At 27.6% G+C, this 25,248-nt stretch overlaps 1 protein-coding gene across 2 annotated transcripts in view; it reads left to right on the top strand.

The window, feature by feature from the left end:
- LOC129913710 (tachykinin-like peptides receptor 99D) overlaps window positions 1-25,248 on the top strand; it is a 74,428-nt gene that overhangs the window by 26,793 nt on the left and 22,387 nt on the right. For both annotated transcript variants that reach the window (XM_055992515.1, XM_055992516.1), the window contains 3 exons: window positions 8,026-8,435; window positions 12,934-13,091; window positions 17,319-17,493. In XM_055992515.1, the coding sequence (XP_055848490.1) occupies window positions 8,302-8,435; window positions 12,934-13,091; window positions 17,319-17,493 (467 nt within the window). In that variant the 5' untranslated portion in view covers window positions 8,026-8,301. The remainder of the gene's footprint in view (window positions 1-8,025; window positions 8,436-12,933; window positions 13,092-17,318; window positions 17,494-25,248) is intronic.

Here is a 25,248-nt window from a genome sequence, read left to right on the forward strand (position 1 = left end):
TTCCCCAACACCCTATTAATTTTTTTTACTTTGGTTCTCTCAAAACCTCACTGGCACTGGTCTCTTTTTTGGTTTGCCCACAAGCTCTTGATAAGAGGTTTTGTCAAAGTTATTAATGTTACTTGCCATATGGCCAAAAATATAAATTCTAGTTTATCTCAAAAACGGTTTTAACGAATTTGATTACAAATAAATACGTGTATTTACCTCCTGTGGCAAATAAGGTCCTACTATTGAAATAAAAACATATTTTCGAGCCATTACTAACGGTACTAACAGTTTTTTTTTTATTTTTGCCATTCTTCTAAATCAACTTGATTTTGTAGCTCTAATATTAAAATTTTTAAAAAAGTTAGAAATGTATTTTTGGATTTTTTAAAAATATGTATTTCAATTTTCTTACAAAAAATTAATTTTTTGAACACTGTCCGATGATTTTTGTTGAAATTTGTTTAAATATTTTTGAAGATAAGTATTCCAATTTTTTTTTTTTTTTTGAAAAATGTTTGAATGTTTTTTGTAAAAGAATTAAAAAGGTATTAAAAAAAATATGTTTCAAATGATTTTCAAAAAATTTTTTTGGAAATTCCAAGAAATAATTTCGTTCGGAGGTTGCTGTGCTATTTTTTTTAGAAATTGTTAGTAAAATAACTTAAAAACAAAATTTCATAAAAAAATCAATTTATTGTTATAAATTTGAAAAAAAAAAAAACAAATCTATTTTTTTTAATGTAAAAATGTTTTTTTTTTTTTGAAAATTTGGATTTTTATTTATATTAAGGCTATATACTTAAAAATGCTTTTGTATAGAAAAATCTTTAAATAAAAATCTTTATCATAAGAAATTAAAAAGATGGCCTTATGGCAAGTACCGTTAGTAATTTATTAGGTATCCTAAAAAAATTTCATCATTAAAAAATTGACTTTGACAAAAACTAACATTAAATTTTTTTTTTATTTAAACTTAATTAATTGATACATAAGATCAAAGTTTCAAAATATATCATTCATCAATCTGTTTTAAGAAAATAATTTTTTACAATAAAAAAAAACAAAATATTTTTTAAAAATCCAAAAATTTTTTTTATTTTAAATATTAACGAGTTACTCAGAATTAAACAAAAAATGGTTAAGGTACCTACCTTCAATTAGTCCTACTTCGTCATTAAAAAACATGTATATTTTTAAAGACGCAATAAAGTACTTAGGGAAAGCATAAGAACACAATGTTTGACATTTTGTTTAAAATTCTATCGACAACGTACATATATCGTACTCTTCGAGAACATTATTCTATCATACTAAATTAAACAACAGCTAGATCAAAGAGAGACTTTGATGAGTGACACCAGAAAGTCAAAAAAGCAAATTTCAAACTTCAAAGTCTTATTGATTCACTAAGCCGGAACCTGTGTTAGGATATAAAAAAAGATAAGGACTTAAATGAAGTTCAGGAATTTTCATTTTTTAATTTTCAACATTTTTACACGTGCCGACATAAAAAAATTGACAAGTGACATTATGTTTGTGTTCATATAAAAAATTGATTAATAATCACAAAATAAAAATTAAAATGTCAATTTTTTTTCAGTAGAAACCAACAAATAAATTTTATTACGAATATGATTGACAGTAGACAGCAATCACAAGTCATAATATTTCTTCCAAAAAACAATAAAACAAACACACAATGAATCTGAAACTGAAAATTTTGAAACATACATAAAAGCAAAATATTAATTTTCGCCTTTTTTGTTGTATTAAAATTCTCGTAAAAGTAAAAAAAAAAAAAACAAACAGTAAACACTTCGTATTTTTTTTATTTATACTCGAATACCTATAAAAAAGTTCAAATTATTATTATGAAACAGTCAGAAACCGCGCTAACGTAAATATGACATTTTATATAACATTTTTATTAGGCAACGAAAGAAAATCATCTATACACAATGTGTGGAACTATATGGTGAATGTATTCTAGATCTGTTTGGTTTTGTAAGAGGATTTTTGTGTAACAAACATTTTCATATATTTTATGCAAAAAAAGAAAGTTATTTCGCACATAAAGTACTTTTTCCATAACCATCGTCTTAACAAGATTTTTTTACTGCTCCTCTTTCACTGTGAAGATAGGAGATTTTCTGTTTTTGTTTTTATTCTTCAGGAATATTTAATTTGAAAATTCAACTTTGTTCATGGTGAGTTTGTCAGCAGAAATAAATTACAAAGTTTTTTTGCTTTTCTTTGTGGCGGAAAGCACGGTTCATTTCCAGCAATTTGTCACCTTGTTTTTGTTTGTGTTTTTATCTTATTTTTTTTTTTTAACAGACTCCTTAATAGAAAGACAATCTTGGTGTGGTGTAAAATGTGATGCAAGAGGAGGGAGTGTCTCATTATTAATCTGAAACTCCTAGATATATCACTGTCTTTCTTCATGCGCTTCGCGGCACCCTTTTTAAGTTGACACTTTGTAAAATAAAAAAGACTTAACACGCTTGGTTGCAAGGATAAGCATCTTCACTTACAAACTATAGGATGAGGGAACAAGCATATCCTTGAACTTGCATAATTTCTCGCTTGTGCACTTAACAACAAGGTCATGTTTAAGAACAAAAAAAAGTTTCGACTCGACTAAAAAAAAAAGTAAAACAAAGAAAATAAATAAAATATGTCTCGCAAAATCTATGAGCCCGAAGAACGGTATAGCGAAGTAATTTGACGGATGAGAAAGGGTGGAAGAAATGTGAAGGTGGATGAAAGGAAAATAAGCTACCTATCAAGTGTATTGCCTCCGTTTGCCGAGATTAGATATCTAACTTCATTGAAATGCTAATAGAAGGGAGGATATTGATTTGATAGGACTTCTTCAACAGCAATTCTTTTGGAGAAGGATATTCATGTTCAAGACGAATAAACTATTCGTTTGGAGTGAAATTTTCTGTTTAACATAACTTTGGTAAGAATATTGATTTCCATAGAAGACATTATTCAGGTATTTTGTCTTAAACGAATTTGAATAGGTCTATTGTATTGTCAACAACTGCGATTTGAGTTAACTAAAAGGATATAGATTTTTTTTGACAACATGCTCCTTCACACCCTTATAGTAAAATATTTCCAAAAATTATTTATTTTATAATAGTTTGTTCTTAATATATCCAATTCTAACTCACTCCGGTCAGTTTATTTGATAAAAACCATAACTGGATTTGACAATTAATTCCGGTTCAATCAAATTGACATTAAATTTAGGCCTCTTAAGAAAAATACGAAAAGGGCATTGGAAAAAAGTTTGACAAGTTAATGGAAAAGTTAATTGTCTTGAAATTACTTTTCAAGTGAAGGTTAATATTGAACCCTTAGTTGGCTTAACTTGGAAAGTGATTACTATAAAAATAAAAATGGCAAAATATAGCGTACCTCAGAAATGAACATAAATCCAGCCTTGATGTCAGTTGCAGTTGAAAGCTTCTTGATAACAGGAAAAAATAAAATAGTATCTGGACTTTTAATACTTTAAATCAAGTATCAAGGCCCTGAAACATGTTCTTCTTATGATGGGCTCAAGTGATAAAGACAAGTAAGTGTGGTCTTCATTCCCATAGTTGGCTAAAGGAGACATGAAAACACGAAAGATTTAGCTTAACTTAAAATAACGATCAGTGAAATTACTGATATGTCTTTAGGTAAATCTGCTACTCTTTTTTTCCTTTACACTATATCACAATGACCAATGTTCTCATAATTTTTTTTAGCTAGTTTTCTGACCTTGAAAATATTGAAATGAATATTGTTGTCATTTTCTTTGCTGAGTTTCCGTTTTTAATCCAAGAAAATCAACCAATTTCAAAGTATTTTGGCTAAAAGAATGAAGATGAAGATTTACATCATTTGGAGAGGTGGGAGTGCAACTTTTAGGGAATATTCTTGACAAAGTTTACAACTGACTGATTGATTCACAAATTAACGCAACGCTTTCATTCAATTTATGTTTATAGGCGAACGATAAGATGAAATCTAAATATACCTAAAACACCACAAAGTAGGGTAAATAGGGGTAAAATGATATGATATTAAAATATTTTTTTTTTTCTTTTGAAAAAGTGTTAGTGAGTTAAATTTTATAAAAGATAATTACCCATGTCAAACTAAGGTTATTCAATTAAAAAAAAGTCAATCCTGAGATGAGAACGGAAATAGGTAGGTAGGTTACGTACTATGCAATTGGTCGAACTCTTGACAAAGTATTTATAAATTCTAGGATTTTTTTAATTGAAATTTGAGTTATATTGTTATAGAAAAAACAAGGCAGCTAATATGGATTCATTTTATGGAAAAAAACACACAAAAAAAACCAATATCATTTTAACATTTTTTAAATATCAAATTAATTATTATATCAATTCAGCAAAAAATAAAAACTCTTAATTTGTACTAATTTAAAGGCGCTTCGTGTTTTTTCGAAGTAAAATGTATGAATTATTGAAAAAATTTTATCGGCAATAAGATTTTACTTCACATAGTTTGAGAAGAAAATAATAAAACAATTATATCGCGTATAATAGAGAAAATATTATCACCATTAATATATTTATAAAGAATAATTCACTTTCAGTAGTGTTTTTTTTTTTCATTTCAATGAAAAAGGAAAGAAAATACTTAAATTAATCAAAATGAAAAAAAAAGAATTATCATTATATAATAAAACTAGCTGAACCGGCGGACTTCGTTCCGCCATTTCTTGTATTTATTTCTATTTTCGGCTTTGTAATTTGTCATAATTCCCAATACAAAAAGGAAATCAAAACTTGAAAAGTTCGTCCAATTAATTTAAAAATATTCACTTTTAAAATTTAAAAAAAAGTGGCCTATGTTAAAAACGTTTTTTAAGTTTTTTAATTTACCATTGTGAAGCTTGTAGTGAATGTAGCGTTATGTGTGATATATCAAATGGTAATATTATCAGGATGCTCAATAAAGATAAATCAAATTTTTGTAAGCTCCAGATCAAAAGATGTAACGTGTTGAAAAATAGAGTTTTATTTTACCGATATTTCATATTTGTCATTACAAAATTAATTGAAACTTTGTACAAATATAGTCTTGCCTATTATCTATCTACACTGTAAATTTCATTCATTTATCTATTGAAGAAAAAAAGATAAAAATAAAAAACTGTTAAAAACGGCCAAAAAACTTGGGACAAAAAAAATTGTTTTTCCCGTTATTCGGTCAAAAATCGATTTAAAAATTCAAAAGTTTATACATGCATGCGCATGATTAAAACCTATATTTCCTATAAATTTGAGATTTTTTGCAGACTTTTAAAAATTCCAAAAAAATGAAAGACTACTCAAAAATGTCCCTAAAAATTAGGTTGTTTTTCAAAAATTTTTATTTCAAAATACAGGGCCTACGAAAAAAATCCGTTTTAGACCCCTAATTTTTTTTTAAATATCTTTCTTATGGTGTAACTCAAATTTCTGTGCAAAATTTTGCGTACCTCTAATTAGTCTTTTGTCGAAGGTCTATGACTGCAAAAAAACCCTCACAACTTGGTTTTGAAATTTTTTTGAATTTTTTCAATACCTTTTTTAACTATTAAATAAATTTGTCTATCATTTAAAAAAAAAGTCAACTCTTTACGACTTACCGTTTAAAAAATAACCTCTTTTTTCAATGTCGTGTTACCCCTATTTACCCTATAAAATCTTGAATTTTTTTGCCTTAAACCTTCTCCTCTTATGCCTCTTTGATTAAAAAACAAAAATTAAGAAAATGAGTCAGTCTGTGTGGCCGGTTAGCGAACGTACACAAAACCAAACTTTAATATATATAATAGATGAAACGTCAAATTTAGTCAATATTGATATTTTAATTGTCAAATTGAAGTTTTCATTTTTAACCTAGAATTAAAAAATGTCATAATGATATGATAATCATATTAAAATTGATATTTTAAACTTTGGACGACTTATAGGTAGGTATCGCATTTTTTTTTCGGTGCAAAATTTTTGTGTTTATATTTGTATATTTTTTTTATTTAGAGCTATTTTGTAGAGTGGAAGAAAAAAATCTCAAACTTTTTCCACAAATAGCAGGATAACAAAGTTATTTTGCTCCAAGGTTTTTGAGCGTTTCAACAGTTTTTTTTTTTTTTTTTTCATATTTTTACTTGCTCTATAGTGCTAGTATTGATTTCGTGTCAATTTTGAGGTTTTAATTAAAACCAACATAACGATGATGGAGAAGTCGAAAAAAGTGATGTGCATCGCATTGGTGCGTCCATATCTGAACATGAAGCTGGTACACATGTTATTTGTTTGTTATTTCCAAAGTTGTCTTTTAAGATCTCCTTTAAAACGTAAACCGTCCATATAAAAGTTTCAAAATAATAGAATATTCATAAAAACGGCTCTCAAGATTTTGATTAAATTTGATACAGGTACTTAACTCTATATGTAAGTCTAGTAAAACTGGGTTTTTCGTTTTTTTTTTTTATTTCAAAAAATGCAGGTAGTACCCATAAAATTTAAAAAATATAATATATATAAAAAAAAAACTGCCACTATTGTCGTTAATGGTAAAAATTATTTTGTTTAACATTTAAACAGAGGAGATGGCTATTAAGTTCAACTGTGTTTCCATTTCTTTTATTGTCACGATTCAGACATAACTCTAATTTGAAATACCAAACATGATTCTTGAGCCGCACTATTTTATATCGAAAACTTTTAAAATTTCTACACGTCACGTCAACAAACCACCAACCACTAGTGGAGAATGTGCCGTAGTTAAAAATTGTTTTTAAAGATGATTGGCTTCATAAAGGAATATTATTAATTCAATTGTATAAGAAATTTAATACAAATTTTGAAAAAAATGTACATAATGCTTACATTCATTTTTTACTTGCGATATAGGTACTATACAGGGTGATTCAGGAGTAATGTGCCAAAAAGCTAGAGCGTGTAGGTTAGGTCGAGACAAGAAAAAAATCGTATGGGAGGGGGGGGTCTATTCCAGTTCGTTTAGCGGGGAGGGGCAATTTAAAAAAAAATTGACTTAATTTGGAAAAAAAATTATTAAAAATCAACTGTTATACTTACAATAACGTTCTATACCTTTTTGTAAAGCTAAAACATTAGACTTTTACAAAATTTTCAAACAAAGTCATTTCGAGGCACAGTTTTTGAAAAATTAATTTTTAAAATCAGAATTTTGAAAAAAAATTGGAAAAAAAAATTTCAAACTAATTTTTTTCAAAATTTCATGTCATTAAGTACTAATTTAATTTTTGAAATTCGATGCTTTTATTTATTTTTAAACAAAAATAAAATTTAAAAAAAAAATAATTTTTGAATTTTTAAAAAAAATTTGAAAATTTGTTTTTGAAAAATCAAATTTTCGAAAACGGGACGTTGAATTTTTTTGAAATTTTGTTTTCAGATGTTGATTAGTGATTTCTTCAAAATGGCATACCAATTTTATCTTAAAACTTTTTTTCCAAAAAATTACTTATAAAAAATTAGTTTTTTTAAAAAACGGCTCTAACGATTTTGAAAAATTTTTTTCTAAAAATGCATGTTAATATATCAATCAAAACTGCATACTTGTTTCGGAGGGCAATTTAATTTCAGATTTTATTTTATTTTTTTTAAACGAATTTTATTTTTTTTTCCAAATTTCTATATAAAAAGTCTTAAAAATTTAAGCAACTTTACCTCTAAGAGCAAGTTCGTGCGAGCCAGTCGTGCATTTTATTTAAATTATCCATGTAAAATTATGAAAATTATCTCTTTTAATAGTTTTTGAATTTTAGAACGAAAAAAAAAAATAATCCAAATTGTTTAAAAATTACAATTGATGTACCATTCAAAAGGAAATATTAATATACAAGGTTCAATTACTATCCCTTTATTTAATAAGCAATTTAATAATCACAACGAATTGTAATTATTAATTTACAGAATGCAACTTGTTCAAACTTTACTTTATTAATTAATTTTTTTCTCTTATTTTCAGTGAAAAACGGAAACAACAAAAACAAATCATGTCGAATGCAAAAATAATTCCGAGGTGATCGATACCCGTATTATAATCACCTGAAAATGATGTCTTATGTCAAAAAATAATTATACTACCTATCAATTCAACAAAAAAAAAAAAAAACTAAACGAGAACAATATGACTGATTAGGTGTGAAGACACGTTTACCTATAGATTTATCCTGATGATTAAATCTTCATTTGTAAATACTCAGTAGAAGTACCCCAAATAAGTTTAAATTTTAACTTAAAGATGCTAGAACCAACAAGTAGTCCATCAATTGTTCTAAATGGCAGCATATACACTGACTACATCCTGACAACAACGATTGAATCTCCATTTAACAATTCATTCTACAATCACACCAACAACACATACATCGCTGAGTAAGTATAATATAATGACAACGACAACGCACGATGAAGTCGTCCATAACGAAGTTTATCAATTTTAACTTATTTCACAAAAAATACAACAAAAAAAAAATATATTCTTCCTGCAACAGCTTCCGTTTTTATTCCAGATTGCAGAAGAGGAAAGTTTGTGTAGGATGAATGTTGAGCAATGACAATGATAACCAACGATACATCTTGTATAAAATGTACCTAATTCGATTTAAAAAAAAAAAAAAAAAAAAAAATCCTGTCAGATGTTCACCAGATGACAGCGTTTTCTTGCGGAATTTAAATTTGATTTATTTCTAGACTGTTGAGTTGTATTCAAGATATTGAAGCTGTTTGGTAATGTTTGTGTGGGAGTTATAGGGTCGGTAAATTTAGAATCAATAAGGGAAGTTTTAAATTCAACTTACAAACCGCACAAGCAGCAGCAGTTTTCAAAAGAAATCTTGATTTATTTTTAACAGTAACAGGTGCAATTAAGCTTTAAAAGAATGTTTAGTTAGGAGCATTTTAATTTATTTTAGTTTAAGGATTCATAATTTCGAAACTTAATTTGAATTTAAAATTAAGTTATATGATTGAACCAGTGTTGTTTTTTTTTTTCACATAAAACATTAAATATTAATTTTTGGAGAAAAAGTTGCCCTACAACTTTTTCTTGGATTTTTTAATTCTTTACGTTACTTTCTTCATGGTACAAACGGTCTCAGCAAGCTCACAATTAAAATGTTATTTTTGTCTAAGCTGTCATATACATAACATTTCATAACATAAGTAACTTTATGTCATGATTTACCTATTTTTTCTTGCAACTTAGCTGCAGGAAATCGAAAATCACTATCACACTATGTTTTGTTGCACAACAGAAAACGGTCAAACGCATTAGAGTGGTGAAAGGTCATAAGGTCAATGGAAATGTTAAAAAGCAATTGCAAATACTTTTCCGTTCGAATGAACAAACTTGATTGAATAATACACCCACTTCATTTAATGCTCGTAGAAATCGAGAAAAAATTCGGTAAATACTTTTTTCTTCACATATAAAAGTATGTATTTATAACTTTGAACTTATACCTACAACAAAAATTAAATGGATAAGTTAGTTTATGTTTGTATTTGAGATATTAAAGTTTGAGAAGATTCTTATTAAAAATGTCTACGATTTCGTAGACTATTTCGTAAACTAAAATAAAAAAAAAAAACAATTAAGACATTTTACAAACAACACAAAATTTAACTTATTCTTTTTTTCCTGGAAAAAAGACACATGCATACATAATTACATTTTTATGTATTAATAAATTAATTGATGATACCTATTATTTTTATAATAATTAAAAAAATTATGAAATTGAAAATTCGTTCATTGCCCTTGAATTGGCTTGCCGTATATGACGAGTTGGCACCAATTTTTGTCGAAAAATTGATGGAAAATTCGCGCCTGAATTTTAATATCACATAAATGCTAATTATGTAGAGAAAGAAGTCTTTTAATTAGAGCAATATCGGTTGAGAACTTTTTGGCCGATATTTCGTTTGCTTGAGAGAAAACAAGCTACAAATCAAATAAAGACATTCAAATATGGGAGTGTTTTTTATTTAAATATTTATCGGCTCTTGATCCCCTTTGCGTATTAGAATTCAAAAAATGTTGAAACAGTCTAATCTATACACTATAACTATTTTAAAAATCAAAGATTATAAATTTTAAAATAGTATTTTTATAATACAGTGACAAGTTTTTTTAGTTATTTTATTTTTAAAATGAAAAATAAAAACGTCAATTTGATTAAGTCACCAATACTTGCAGAAATGATTTATTTGTCTAGTTTTTTTTGAAATTTATAGTTTAGATGATTTGTATATTTTAAAAACAAAAATACTTAATTTTTAACACAAGTATTTTTGCATCCATAAATCTTTCGAAATTAGCTTCTTCTTCGTTATGGCGAGAAAATCTTAAATGTCACACATTACATTCCTTAAATCTTAAGTATCGACGTAGAGTCGAATTTATAACCGTATTATATAATTTTATTGGGTCACTGTGGTGTATGCGTAACATTTTTTTTTTTATAGAAAAGATAGCTGTCAATATTAAATTTCTTTGGCTGGTGAATTTATGAAATTAAATAATATTTGAGTTTTATATGAGCCTTTAAGCATTATAAATATTGATGCTTTATTAATATCCTTAACAAAAGTTTTAAATAAACAAACAAAGTTTTAAACGAGATTTAAATAATTAATTCGAACAAAGAAAGAAATCGATTTCTCAGTCCATATGCTAGGTACACGATTTTTCCTCATCATAAAAGCTGTAGATTTTCCAATAGTTTGATATAATTTTCAAGAATTTTCGAATTTTCGAATTTTCAAGCTTAAGCTACGCAACTTAAAAGAGAGCAGTCCAGCTTAATAAGGCTAAACAAAATAATATGACAAGAAAAATATGATATGAGAAGAAGGTCTTTTTCCCATCATTTAGTGGGATGGGATTTTCTACAAAAATTGAAGGGACTTGTAAGAGTGAATTATTTTTAAAAATAGAAATAGAAAAAAACTAAAAGTCATTTTGTGCAACAATAATGGTCTAAAATTCTTAATTAAAAATTTTTAAACCCATTATATACATTAACCAAAAATTCTGAAAAAAATCAATTTTTGAAATTTTATTTTTTCAAAAACTTATAATCAAAATAAATTAATTCATGAAAAAAATAGATGTTTCACTTTAGTACATAGCTAATACAATTTTAATTGTTTTTTACTATATAATAATGTGGAATAGACCTCCCTCTCATATCATATTTTTATTGTTTTGTTATAAAGTAAACGATTAAGAATTTTTTGTCGTACCTTATGCAATAATCATAATGTGTTGTCTAACTATTTTGTGCTCTAACTATTTTGTACTTTTTTTTACCACAGCTTATACTTATTACAACAACTTTGATCAAATAACTTATTCCGGCAATCCAACAGTTTGGTTTTAGTTTTCCAAAATGTTTAATTTAGCTAGCAGGTATGGTGTTTCAAAAAACAGGACTTAACATCGTTTTTTTCAGATTTTATGAAATCAGCCTTGCTGTATTTCGTTCCAAAAAATGCCTCTTATTTTGCTATTTTTCCTGTACTTAGGTAACTTTTACTCTTAAATCCAAAAAAAACAAAACAGGTCTAAGGTTCAATTTATTCACTTTCATTTTAAATTTGTATGCGATTTGACAGTTTTTTAAATTTTAATGGAGACTTTAAATTTAATGAGGAGTAAATAAATTGGGTCTAAGCCTAAATTTTTAAAAACCCCATTCAAAATAAGAAAACTGTCAAAGCTTATACATTTATGTATTTTAAAATTTCTGCTTTTGAATATCGACTGTAAGTTTAATAGAGCCTAAATAAGTTGTAAATTGTAATGCAGCTTTATTCAAGTAGATACTAGATCTGAATGAAGTTATTAAAACAAATTTTCACAGCGAATTTGTGACAAAAGTAACGAAAATAATTTCTCTTTTTGATTTTTTAAAGAAACCTAAAAGACATAATGGCCAGGGGCGGACTTTGGATCAAATGTCCTCCTGGGACTTTTAGGAAAAGGGCCACAGAATGCATAGTTATTCTCAAAATGTTTAAAAAGAAAATTTGATAGGTATGCAGAATTCGGTGGGCCTCCCAAGATCCATAGGGGTCTGTGGACCTCGAAAGATCCATAGGGGGCCTAATAATATATTTGCTTCAACTCGAAACATACATAAGTAGGGGGGTCACAAACATAATTTTGTGGGTCTCGAAAGATCCATAGGGGGCCACAATATGTTTGTATTGACTAGAAAAATCGAGAATTTTATGAGAAAGTTTTTTTAAAAAAATAGAATTTCAAGTGCTTTTATTTTAAGAAATTTTTTCTTCTTCCCCGAGGGCCTACAGGGAAAAATTCCGAGTGCCCGTTGGGCCAGTCCGCCCCTTCATAATTCATATGCTATGCATAGGGTTTTTAACGTTGGACTAAGATTTTTTTTTAATTTTTCGTGTGATTGCTATTAGACATAAAAATAATTTTGAACAACAAAAGCAAGATCCAGCAACACATTAGTACATTTTATGTCTATGACGTTTAGCATCGTCATTATAGTAAACAAAAATAGTCTTTAGAAGACGAAAACTTCTCTCATTTCCCATTTTCATAGAATATTTGTACCTAAATATAAAAAGAAATGTAATAATTTATGTCCGCCAGCAATTCAACAAAAAGCACATTTCAATATCACCCCAAACGATTTCTCACTGTATTCTATCTATTTTGGTCCTTTATTAACCTAATTAAAAAATAGAAAGGATATAACGAAGAAAAAAGAAGTAGGAATTAAATTCTTTAAATACTGCCAAGCGCATCACACAGACATGTACACTACTCTGACAGCAAAGAGTAATCCTTCCATTTCTATTTTTGAACCAATTTATTATTCTCTTCTCCTTACAGTGCTGATGACATTTCATTTATCCTGCCATGGTGGCGCCAAGTTTTGTGGAGTATCCTTTTCGGTGGAATGGTCATTGTGGCGACGGGTGGCAATTTAATTGTTGTATGGATTGTCCTAGCCCACAAAAGGATGAGAACGGTTACCAACTACTTTTTAGGTGAGTTTTTTTTCTTTCCTACTTTGTACTAGTTTATTTATATTTTTTTTTTGTAAAGTGAAAACATGACAATGACGATGATGACGACGACCTTGGAATATATGACACTATATTGTGTCAACAATCACTCGAACTCAAAGTTGTAGTTTTTTTCTACCCCAAGGATCTTTTAGCGTTTTGCGATGAAGGAATGCAAAGCTGCCGCCGCGTCTCAATTTCAGTTTAACATTTTAGCAACAAAAAACTAAGTTGCAATTAATTTGCATTTTATAAAACCCCGACATTCTTTTGTCGCGTTGTTATAAAAGAGCTATGCGTCTTCTACACTCTGTCCTGCATAATGAGGATACAAATATAATAGAGGAAATAAAAGGGTTTTTTGTTCTTGTTGGTTTTTGGATCAGTTACTTTCACAATGCGACACAAAAGCCTTTTTGTTTAATTCTTCTTGCATCAAGGAAATTATATTTGTGTTCTCATTGTAATTTATGGAGAACTTTGTTTTTTAATTGTTTTTTAGCATTGTCCAAGTTGATTGTTGAAAGGTGAGGTGTGAGGACATTAAGTTAATTATCTGTTGTTGACTGTGGAGTGTCCTTTGGTAGGTTATTTTTATTATTTTGTTACATGTTATACGAACATGTGTTGAATATGGTGGTGAAGCATTTAATGAATGAATGAATAATTTATGAGGGAAAACGTTTGTCCTTCCATTTCAGTTGAGTATTGACAGTAGAAAGTTTAATTTCGAATAAATCAAAAAGTGAATTTCAAGGTTTTTTTTTTTGAAATTCCAGTGGGAAATATCAAGTATGACATTATCTATCTGAGTAGTGATTTAAAAAATTATTTTCAACATACATTTTTTATAGAAAAAAATAATGCGACACTTAAGGGAAATTATCAAGAAAATTAAGATAAATTTAACGAAACACACTAAGGGCCATTTGCTTAATAGAAACTTAAATAATTTATATTGAACATAAACTCTTATTCCCTACTCTTTCCTCTGCGTAAACTGTCACATAAGGATTTATGTAGAACTTAAATGCTTAAGTTTTGATTCAGCAAACGGGTCTAAATTTAATTTAACAGCAAAGTTAATGAATACATTTTAGCACGAAACTCACAAAAATGAGTTATGAGAAAATCAGAGGCGTACGTTGAGTTGCCGGAGCCATGAAGTTAGACTAAATTTTGGGGCTCCTTTGATATTTGAGGGACCCTTTGATATAGAAAATAAGCACAAATAAAAAAGTACATATGTATGTATACGCCCTACTTTTTTTTTTGTTTTGGGTCTTTTGATGTATCATATGTTGGTAGCTAAGACTATTCAAGTAACAATTTTTTGGGACCCCTCAAGTAGCACAAAAGTCTAAAATATACCAAAATATTTGGTGTATTTTTTGCACTTTCGTGATATACATTTTGAATATAAAAAATACACCTTTTTCTCGTATATAATAAACTCCGGTGGTTAAAAAAATATACCGATTTTTGGTGTATAAATGGCGCTAGTGATATATTAAATGTTCTGGTTTTTGGTGAAAATTATCCCTTTGAAATTGAAAAATACACAATAAATCTATGGATAAAATACACCATTTAAATTATTCTGATTTAAAATTTGAGCCAAAGTTTATTTTTTACCTCAAACAGTTTGATGAATATTAATTCACACCATTTCTTATGAAATAAATGAAAATGAATTTTTATTCACTTTCATAATATTGCCATAAGAAACTAATGGGTAAATATGAGTTTGTTTGCCTAATTTAAAAACGAAACACATTCTGTCTACTAATTTAAGATACTACCCCCTAAAAATCAGTTTTTCAAAAATTATAATTTTTTTTGTTGTTTTTACATTTTTTAAGATAATTTTTTTATAATATAATATACCGAATCGAAAAAAACCACGAATGCGGGATAATTAGATCGATAAATATACTATTATAGTAAAATAATTAATCGCTGTTTTGTTTTTTGTGGCAGCCATTGAAAAGTATGGCTTCTACCACTTATGCATTCTGGTGAATTTTTTATACACAGGGTGTACTTCCTACACCAAAGAGAGTGTACAAAATATACCGTTTTGGTTGATTTCAGAATCGAATAATTTTATGAACCATTAATTGTATATTATAAAATCAAATGAATATTGGTGTATTTTTTGAACGGAATCTTAAAAAAATGTTAAATTTTTTTACAGAAAAGACAGTGGTATAATTTTTATACCACTAATTTTGAGAAATACACCATATTTTTTCAATTTCCTCAATTTTACACCAAAATTAATGAATTTACACCAATTTATACACCAGTGTGTTACTTGAGCCTAGAATAATATATAATTTTTCTTTCAAAAAACCAATTAATTTTTGTGGGGCCCCTGAGGTAATAATTTTTTTTATTATATTACCTATATCGCAAGTAAAAAACGCATATTTGAAACCAATTTTTCTGTAAATTCCAGTAACCTATTTTGTAAAACTAGTCAGCCGTCGAATCTGTTTTCCCTTTACCAATTGCATAAATTCTAGGGACATTCAAATCTCTTTAACAATAACTCAAAATTAAAAAAAAAAAAATATTTATTCATAACTTTTTAATTTTGACATCGATTTTATTCATGAAATTGATTTCAAACATCATTCAACGATATATTTTTTTATGAAAATCGGTTGAAAACACTGATGGAAAGAAAATTATAAACGTTTTCAACCCAACACAAAAATGCTGAATTGCATTGAAAAAAATTAAGGCGTTAATACTACTAGTGATTTTCGTAACTACTAATAGTCATTTTTCACTTCAAAAATTAAATTTTCTTTTGCTCGAATTTTAAAGTATTTCAAAACGTGCCATTTTAAGGGTTATATAAGATTTATGGAAACTATCAAAATCCATTTCACATTGTCTTATTTGTAATGAAGGCTTTAAGTCAATATTAAGCTAAACTGTTCAGTATTATCGATGTGTATTTGGGTGGTCCCAGATTCACAACATTCTTAAATACCGAAACTGAACAAAAACAGCTTGTCGATTGTAGCTAGCAACCAGATTGATTTTTAACCAATATTAAACTTTTTTTTTACTGTGTTCATACAACCAATAGTTTACAAAGATTAAAGTCTTTCACCGGTCAGCAAACACATTGTAAGAAGTACCTGCACATAGTTTGTATTTCGAAACGTGTACTGTACAGTCTCCCTACCCAGACTTTTATGAATGAGTTATATCTTAAAACTGACAGAATGTGTAGGTAGGTACATTAAACCTTAATATTTCAGTCAGTGAACCATTTTCCTTTAAAACTTTTTAAGTATATCCTACGATTTGCATAGTTTTGTTTGCCTTAAAATACCTACTACTCCTCTGTGATTCCATCATGCTTGACTTCGTTTTTCTATTTCATTTGATATCTCTAACTCACTTTGAAGTTTTGTGGATTAATTTCAAAACTTTCCTCATTTCAACAAGCATGCAAAAATAGTTTCAATTTGTTTATAGTTTTGTTATGAATGCCCTATAAAAGTTTTACATTGTATTTTTGAGGTAGGGGTACTTTGAAAGCAAATAAAATACTAAAACCTTAATCCAATGCAAAAAAATGTAAAAATCAAGCAAAATAAAACAAAATGTATAACGTAGATTTTATTTACATATTATAAATACTTGTTTTGTAGATCTACTTACATGCGGTAAAGCATAAAAGACTATTATTGGTTTTTAAAAAGGCTTTAAGAAGTAAGTAGGGCAAAATGAAAATCAGCTTTTTGTGAGAGACGAGATATCCTCATAGAAAGCACAGTAGATTGAATTTGGTAAGACTGGGCGCCATTTTCATCTTCATAAAATGCAACAAAGCTGTATTAAATAAATGTTAATCTCATTTTTCATGTTAATATCTCACAGATTTATATTAACTTTTAAAATTAAATACATTTTTTGAGTATTTCGAGCTAAAATTGTAGCAATAAAAAGATATCCTTTTCATGCGAATATCCCACGGAAATTTATCTGTTTTTCTCATTGATTTTAATCTCTTCCAACCACATTGTCATTAATTTTTAAGCTTTCAATTTAATTTTGTTTTCTTTTTTTTTTTTTTTCATTTTTAATTGAAAACTTTAATTGATATGATCTCGCAATTTTCCATTAAACATAAAATTTAATATTCATTAATTAACATTGAGGAAATTATTTTTTATTTAATTTCAGTTAATCTCTCAATAGCGGATGCCATGGTGTCATCGCTTAATGTAACATTCAACTATATCTATATGCTAGACAACGATTGGCCATTCGGACAGATATATTGTAAAATCTCACAATTTGTTGCAACGCTGAGTATATGTGCCTCCGTGTTCACATTGATGGCGATATCAATAGACAGGTTTGTATACAATACAATTTTTTTCATTTAATTCATTAATTAAATATTTTTTTATTGATCCATTAAATTATATACGTTTTGTGGTCAGTGGATGTATTCCTTTGTGTTTTTTTTTTTTTTTTTTATTTTTATTTTAAGGATTTAAGGTGGTTAAAGCTGTTTCTACTGTAATAAATTAAATCTCCTTTCAATTTCTATATACAGGGTGTCCCACAGTCACCGCCCCAAATGAAAACCATGGATTCCTGACGTCATTTTAAGTCGAAAAACCTAAGTGGCAATTTTCTCGTTTTCGCCCCATTTTCGAGTTATGACGGTTTTTATAATTTTTGCTCCCTTTTCCTTTAAATGGCTTTATCTTTGCCAAACTAAGTCTGATTCCAAAGATTTGTTTTATAACCAATCAAGAATTTATAACAGTAAAAGTTTGCATCAAAAATTTATTTTCTGCACACAACCGTTTCTCCGCAATTTTGCATCAAACCCAATTTTTTTAATTTTGTTTATCTATTATTAAAGCCCAGTTTATTTCCTTAAAAAAATAACTTTTTTGTTAGTTTGGGGCGGTGACTGTGGCACACCCTGTATGTAGCTTTAATTTGAAAAAAAAAAAATATTGCATGGCATTTGCTTGCATATGAGGCAATAAGGCAGATAAAAGCTATTCAGGGGATCAATGATCAATCCTTAATCAGTTGAAATAATCCATCCTTAAATAAATCGAAAGTATTATGAAAGAATAATTAAAAATGCAATCTTCGTATCATTAAAAATACATTACATTAGCAAGAATTGAAGATCTTATACATATTTGCTTTGGATGAAAGATTCTTAAAAAAATATTTTTTCCATTGTGTATAAGTGAAGGCTATAAAAAAATCTAGTCAGAAAGCCAAAAACACAAAGTATAAGAATAAGATGACTATAATTAAGTGCGTTCAAATAGCTGGACAGGAAAAAGTAGCTTCTTGAGAGACACCAGAACAAAAAGAAAAAGAGAAACAAATTGACAGTTCTGAAGAATCTCTTTTTATCTGTTCTGACTCAAGAGTTAAAAAAAACTTTTTAATTTTCGTATTTTCAATACTTTTACGAACACTTATGTCGTTTGTGTAAAATTTTAAATGTCAAAAATTTGAATTAATTTTTTTTCTGGCAAACTAATGCATGTCATTAAAGTTGTAAAACAATAATTATGAGGACGACGACGAAGGAGATGATGGTAATAAATTATTCCATCGCTTTAATGCATTCATTTCTATTTTTTAATCAATTTCAATTTCAGAAAACAATTAATTCTTGAATTAAAAAAAAAACACACTGATTGAGTTTTTTTTTGGCATTTGAATATTTATGTATTAGTACTTTTTGAGTGGATTCTGATTTGAAATCGAGAAGAGAATTTATCTTCTCAGAATCGTTCTAGCGTTTAGATAATAATATTAAAGTTTTATAAAATTTAAAAAAACAGATATTCGATTTTTGTTTAAATATTTACATTATTCTTGTTTTTTTTTTCGAAAATTTATTTTTTGTGAACGATTTTCTAATATTTTTCGAATTGTTGCTTCTGAAAATGATTTATATGTTCTTAAAAACTGCACACCAATTTTTTTAGAAAAAATTTTTGAAAAACGGCTTTAATAATTTTCAATATTTTGTATACAAAATATCAAATAACCTACTTTGTTATATAGTCAAAATTATTTTTAACGGAATTATAATAATTTATTATAAAAACAAATATTATAATTTTTCACTTAATTTTACAATACATTTTATTTTTTTAATTTCACGGATTCAAGCCCTAGTTCAGATTTTCATTAACGATAGCAATACCTTTGTTTTAAAAAAAGAAGTGTTCGACATTTTAATTCTTGCTAAATGTGGTGTTCTAAAAAAAAACAATGGAGTTGCTATAACTTTATTTTTTTTTAACGTTTTCATTTTGTTTCGATTTTGGTTTTCACTTTTACAAAAAATAAAATATAAAAAATAATCCACTTTTACAAAAAATAAAATATAAAGAATTTAATTTTATTGTGTTTAATAAATACCTTGGTTTTTATTCCTAAGATTTTAAATATTTTCAATACAAATTCAATTGAAAATCTTAGATAAAATAACTAGATAACAGATTTGAGACCTTTTACATATGTACATATTTCTAATGAAGATTTTCAAAATATGTAATAGTAGGAGATCCCGCCATAGGACGACCTACCCTCATCGTTATACCAGTTGAGAGTTATATTTTCTGAAAGCTAGTGTCTAAGGAAATAAATTGCACATGGGTTGCCTAGCGATATCCTGTCAAGGCATAGGGTTGCCAGGCCTTAAAGTTCATTTTTGCAAATTTTTGAAAATGCGACCCTGCTTATATGGCAAGCCTAAGAGTTATGAAAAAAATATAATGTCATAGGAAATTTAATTTAAAAATTTTAATTTTCAGGATTTTTTTAAATTTGAAGTTTGAGTAGGGTAAACAAAGGCGAATTTAGAAAAAGGGCAAAAATCTATTTTCTAAACAAAACGTGATAGAAATAAAATTGAAATTGGAATCGATAGATATTACAAATATATGAAAGCCACACATACAAATAAAAAATGTAAAAAATCTATAACTCGAGATATAGTCTTTTTAGAGTCATGATACTCCAATTCGATATTTGAGAAATAATTCACCAAAAATCAGAATGAAAGATTTTTTAAATAATTTTTATGTGATAAGTTAGGAAAAATAAAATAACTTGACACGTGTCTGTAAAATTTTTAATTTAACTAACCGTTTTTGCGAGAGGATTTTTTGAAAAGGTGCTTATTTTCGTATTTCAACATATTAAAGGAAAAAATCCCGTCATGGGACGACCTATCCACCTCATTATACCAGTTGAAAGCTATATTTTCCTAAGGGTAGTGTCTAAAGAAACAGTTTGCACATGGGTTGCCTAGCGATATCCTGTCAAGGCATAGGGTTGCCAAGCCTTAAAGTTTATTTTTCATTATTTTTGAATACGCCACCCTGCTTATACCCAAAGCCAAAGAGTTGTAAAAAAAATATTATGTCACAGGAAATTTAATTTAAAAATTTTAATTTTCAGGATTTTTTTAAATTTGAAGTTTGAGTAGGGTAAACAAAGGCGAATTTAGAAAAAGGGCAAAAATCTATTTTCTAAACAAAACGTGATAGTAATAAAATTGAAATTGGATTCGATAGATATTATAAAAATATAAAAGCCACACATAGAACAAAAAAAATGTAAAAAATCTACAACTCGAGATATAGTCTTTTTAAAGTCATGATACTCCAATTCGATATTTGAGAAATAATTCACCAAAAATCAGAATGAAAGATTTTTTAAATAATTTTTATGTGATAAGTTAGGAAAAATAAAATAACTTGACACGTGTCTGTCAAATTTTTAATTTAACTTACCGTTTTTGCGAGGGGATTTTTTGAAAAGGTGCTTATTTTCATATTTCAACATATTAAAGGGAAAAATCCCGTCATGGGACGACCTATCCACCTCATTATACCAGTTGAAAGCTATATTTTCCTAAGGGTAGTGTCTAAAGAAACAGTTTGCACATGGGTTGCCTAGCGATATCCTGTCAAGGCATAGGGTTGCCAGGCCTTAAAGTTTATTTTTGCAAATTTTTCAAAATGCGACCCTGCTTATAGGGCAAGCCTAAGAGTTATAAAAAAAATATAATGTCATAGGAAATTTAATTTAAAAATTTTAATTTTCAGGATTTTTAGAAATTTGACATTTTAGAAGGGGAAACTGAGGTAAATTTAAAAAAAGGTCAAAAAGCTATATCCTTAACAAAGAGTGGTAGAAAAAAGATTGATACTGGAATCGATAGATATTGTTAAATTATATAAGTCACACATACAAACCAAAAATGTAAAAAATCTGCTACTCGAGATATGGACGTTTAAAAGTCAAAACCGTGAAATTCGATGTTTGAGAAATAATTCACCAAAAATCAGCACGAAAGGTATTTGAAATAATGTTTATGTTATTAGAGAGCATAAATAAAATAACTTGACACGTATCTGCCAAATTTTTGATTTGACTTAGTTTTTGGTTCCTGTGTATTTTTGAAGAATTACAGATTTTCACAATTCAATTCACTGTTTCGGTGTTATTCTTCAAAAATACACAGGAACCAAAAACTAAGTCAAATCAAAAATTTGGCAGATACGTGTCAAGTTATTTTATTTATGCTCTCTAATAACATAAACATTATTTCAAATACCTTTCGTGCTGATTTTTGGTGAATTATTTCTCAAACATCGAATTTCACGGTTTTGACTTTTAAACGTCCATATCTCGAGTAGCAGATTTTTTACATTTTTGGTTTTTATGTGTGACTTATATAATTTAACAATATCTATCGATTCCAGTATCAATCTTTTTTCTACCACTCTTTGTTAAGGATATAGCTTTTTGACCTTTTTTTAAATTTACCTCAGTTTCCCCTTCTAAAATGTCAAATTTCTAAAAATCCTGAAAATTAAAATTTTTAAATTAAATTTCCTATGACATTATATTTTTTTTATAACTCTTAGGCTTGCCCTATAAGCAGGGTCGCATTTTGAAAAATTTGCAAAAATAAACTTTAAGGCCTGGCAACCCTATGCCTTGACAGGATATCGCTAGGCAACCCATGTGCAAACTGTTTCTTTAGACACTACCCTTAGGAAAATATAGCTTTCAACTGGTATAATGAGGTGGATAGGTCGTCCCATGACGGGATTTTTCCCTTTAATATGTTGAAATATGAAAATAAGCACCTTTTCAAAAAATCCCCTCGCAAAAACGGTAAGTTAAATTAAAAATTTGACAGACACGTGTCAAGTTATTTTATTTTTCCTAACTTATCACATAAAAATTATTTAAAAAATCTTTCATTCTGATTTTTGGTGAATTATTTCTCAAATATCGAATTGGAGTATCATGACTTTAAAAAGACTATATCTCGAGTTGTAGATTTTTTACATTTTTTTTGTTCTATGTGTGGCTTTTATATTTTTATAATATCTATCGAATCCAATTTCAATTTTATTACTATCACGTTTTGTTTAGAAAATAGATTTTTGCCCTTTTTCTAAATTCGCCTTTGTTTACCCTACTCAAACTTCAAATTTAAAAAAATCCTGAAAATTAAAATTTTTAAATTAAATTTCCTGTGACATAATATTTTTTTTACAACTCTTTGGCTTTGGGTATAAGCAGGGTGGCGAATTCAAAAATAATGAAAAATAAACTTTAAGGCTTGGCAACCCTATGCCTTGACAGGATATCGCTAGGCAACCCATGTGCAAACTGTTTCTTTAGACACTACCCTTAGGAAAATATAGCTTTCAACTGGTATAATGAGGTGGATAGGTCGTCCCATGACGGGATTTTTCCCTTTAATATGTTGAAATATGAAAATAAGCACCTTTTCAAAAAATCCCCTCGCAAAAACGGTAAGTTAAATTAAAAATTTGACAGACACGTGTCAAGTTATTTTATTTTTCCTAACTTATCACATAAAAATTATTTAAAAAATCTTTCATTCTGATTTTTGGTGAATTATTTCTCAAATATCGAATTGGAGTATCATGACTTTAAAAAGACTATATCTCGAGTTGTAGATTTTTTACATTTTTTTGTTCTATGTGTGGCTTTTATATTTTTATAATATCTATCGAATCCAATTTCAATTTTATTTCTATCACGTTTTGTTTAGAAAATAGATTTTTGCCCTTTTTCTAAATTCGCCTTTGTTTACCCTACTCAAACTTCAAATTTAAAAAAATCCTGAAAATTAAAATTTTCAAATTAAATTTCCTATGACATTATATTTTTTTTATAACTCTTAGGCTTGCCATTTAAGCAGGGTCGCATTTTCAAAAATTTGCAAAAATGAACTTTAAGGCCTGGCAACCCTATGCCTTGACAGGATATCGCTTGGCAACCCATGTGCAATTTATTTCCTAAGAAATTAGCTTTCAGAAAATATAACTCTCAACTGGTATAACGATGAGGGTAGGTCGTCCTATGGCCGGATCTTAGACTATAACTTCAATTTCAAAATCAAAAGTATTTTTGTACAACACACATAAATAACATATTTAATGTAAGAATGTATGTTTACGTATTAAATACAAATATTTTCTATATAATTTTTATTTCTTAAAACCTATTTGGAAAATGATTATTTTTTTCCTTGAAAGTATACCTATTACAAGAAGTTAAAACAGCATTAAAAAAATGTTTATTTATTTTATTATACATATTTTCAATTTCCCAAACAAAGACATTATATTTAATACGTATTTTTCAGTGAATAATTTTTGTTGGGCAATTTTTCAAGTCTTTAGAATTTAAAAGATTTCCAGCTAAGAAATGTGGGTGTATACGTATAATTAGGAATTTAATTTATGCCCTAAAGTAAGAAAGTAGCTTTCTTTCACGGACGAATAAATTTGTAAGGCATGCGATCCCAAAACGATTATATTAATGAATGCAATTTTTCGATGTGTAAATAATATGAAAGGTTAGACAAAAGAAACCACTTATAAAGTTTTAAATGAGAATTTGATTTTATATAAATTAGGTTATGGTATTTATTTGAGTTGGTTTTGCCATTAAAAAATGTTCTGGATTACATTGAAAGTTATCTGGGGTGATTTTAGGTCGTATGGGGGATTTTGTTTCATAACCTTAAAAATATACAGTCTTATTTATTAGATTTCACTAAACAGCTCTAAATGGCTTCATAGTTATACAATGCATAAAGTTTTATGTAGAATTTATGCAACGTTACATAAATTTTTATTTATAAAACATTTTCTTATCCATTATAGTTATGCTAGGTTTGTGTCCAAATAAGTACTAAAACTGGAAAATTAGTACTTTTAATCACGACAAACAACTCCATCTGTCTATAAAATAACTCCTTCTGCTCCGAAAATAAACAAAAAATTAAAAAAAAAAAACAAAAACGTGAGCGAAAGTTCTCGATGTCATATCTATATAAGGAAGAAAACCTCTAAAAAAAACAACACATTTCCTAATTTGTTTCACTTGAAAATATTTACATATAATCCAAAAAAAAAAAAATACACCAATAAAAAAGATACACATGTTTGCACTGCGGAGGCGAAAGATAGGAAAAAATCTACAAAAAAAAAACACAATTTCTTTTTTGTTTTGTTTTTGTTCATTGCAAATTATTTTTTAGAAATTAGTCAAATGCCAAAAATCAGTTCTTCAATTTAAAAAAAATATATAAAGGATTGCTGTTTTCTTTTCTTTTTTTATGTGATTTTCAAATGACGTTTGAGAAAAAAATATTATTATTCAAGCTCTAAACAACCTTAAAACGCGTTTAGCTTATACAAGCTCTATGCAACGTTGCAGAAATTGTATAAATAGCAATTTTCTGTTTAAAGACATTATAAAGAATGTATAGTGTTATGCGCTGTCTATACTACGTTTATAAATTAGGCTGATAATGTATAACAGAATATTTTTGTTTAATTCATACGCGGGTTTAGCTTTTACTCGCTAGTTAATTGAAGGAATGATAGTTTCCATCCTAAAAACATTGTTCAATATGGCGTATACGTATCATTTTTTTTTTTTTTTTTGCAAAATCAACAGCAACTTCTTTTATTTTCATTAAATTATTGTAACGTTCATAGTCGAATTGGTGTTGAAATATTAATTTATAAAAGAAATAGCAAAGTTAGAAATG

Source organism: Episyrphus balteatus, chromosome 3 (assembly GCF_945859705.1).
Source record: "Episyrphus balteatus chromosome 3, idEpiBalt1.1, whole genome shotgun sequence".
Lineage (NCBI taxonomy): Eukaryota > Metazoa > Arthropoda > Insecta > Diptera > Syrphidae > Episyrphus > Episyrphus balteatus.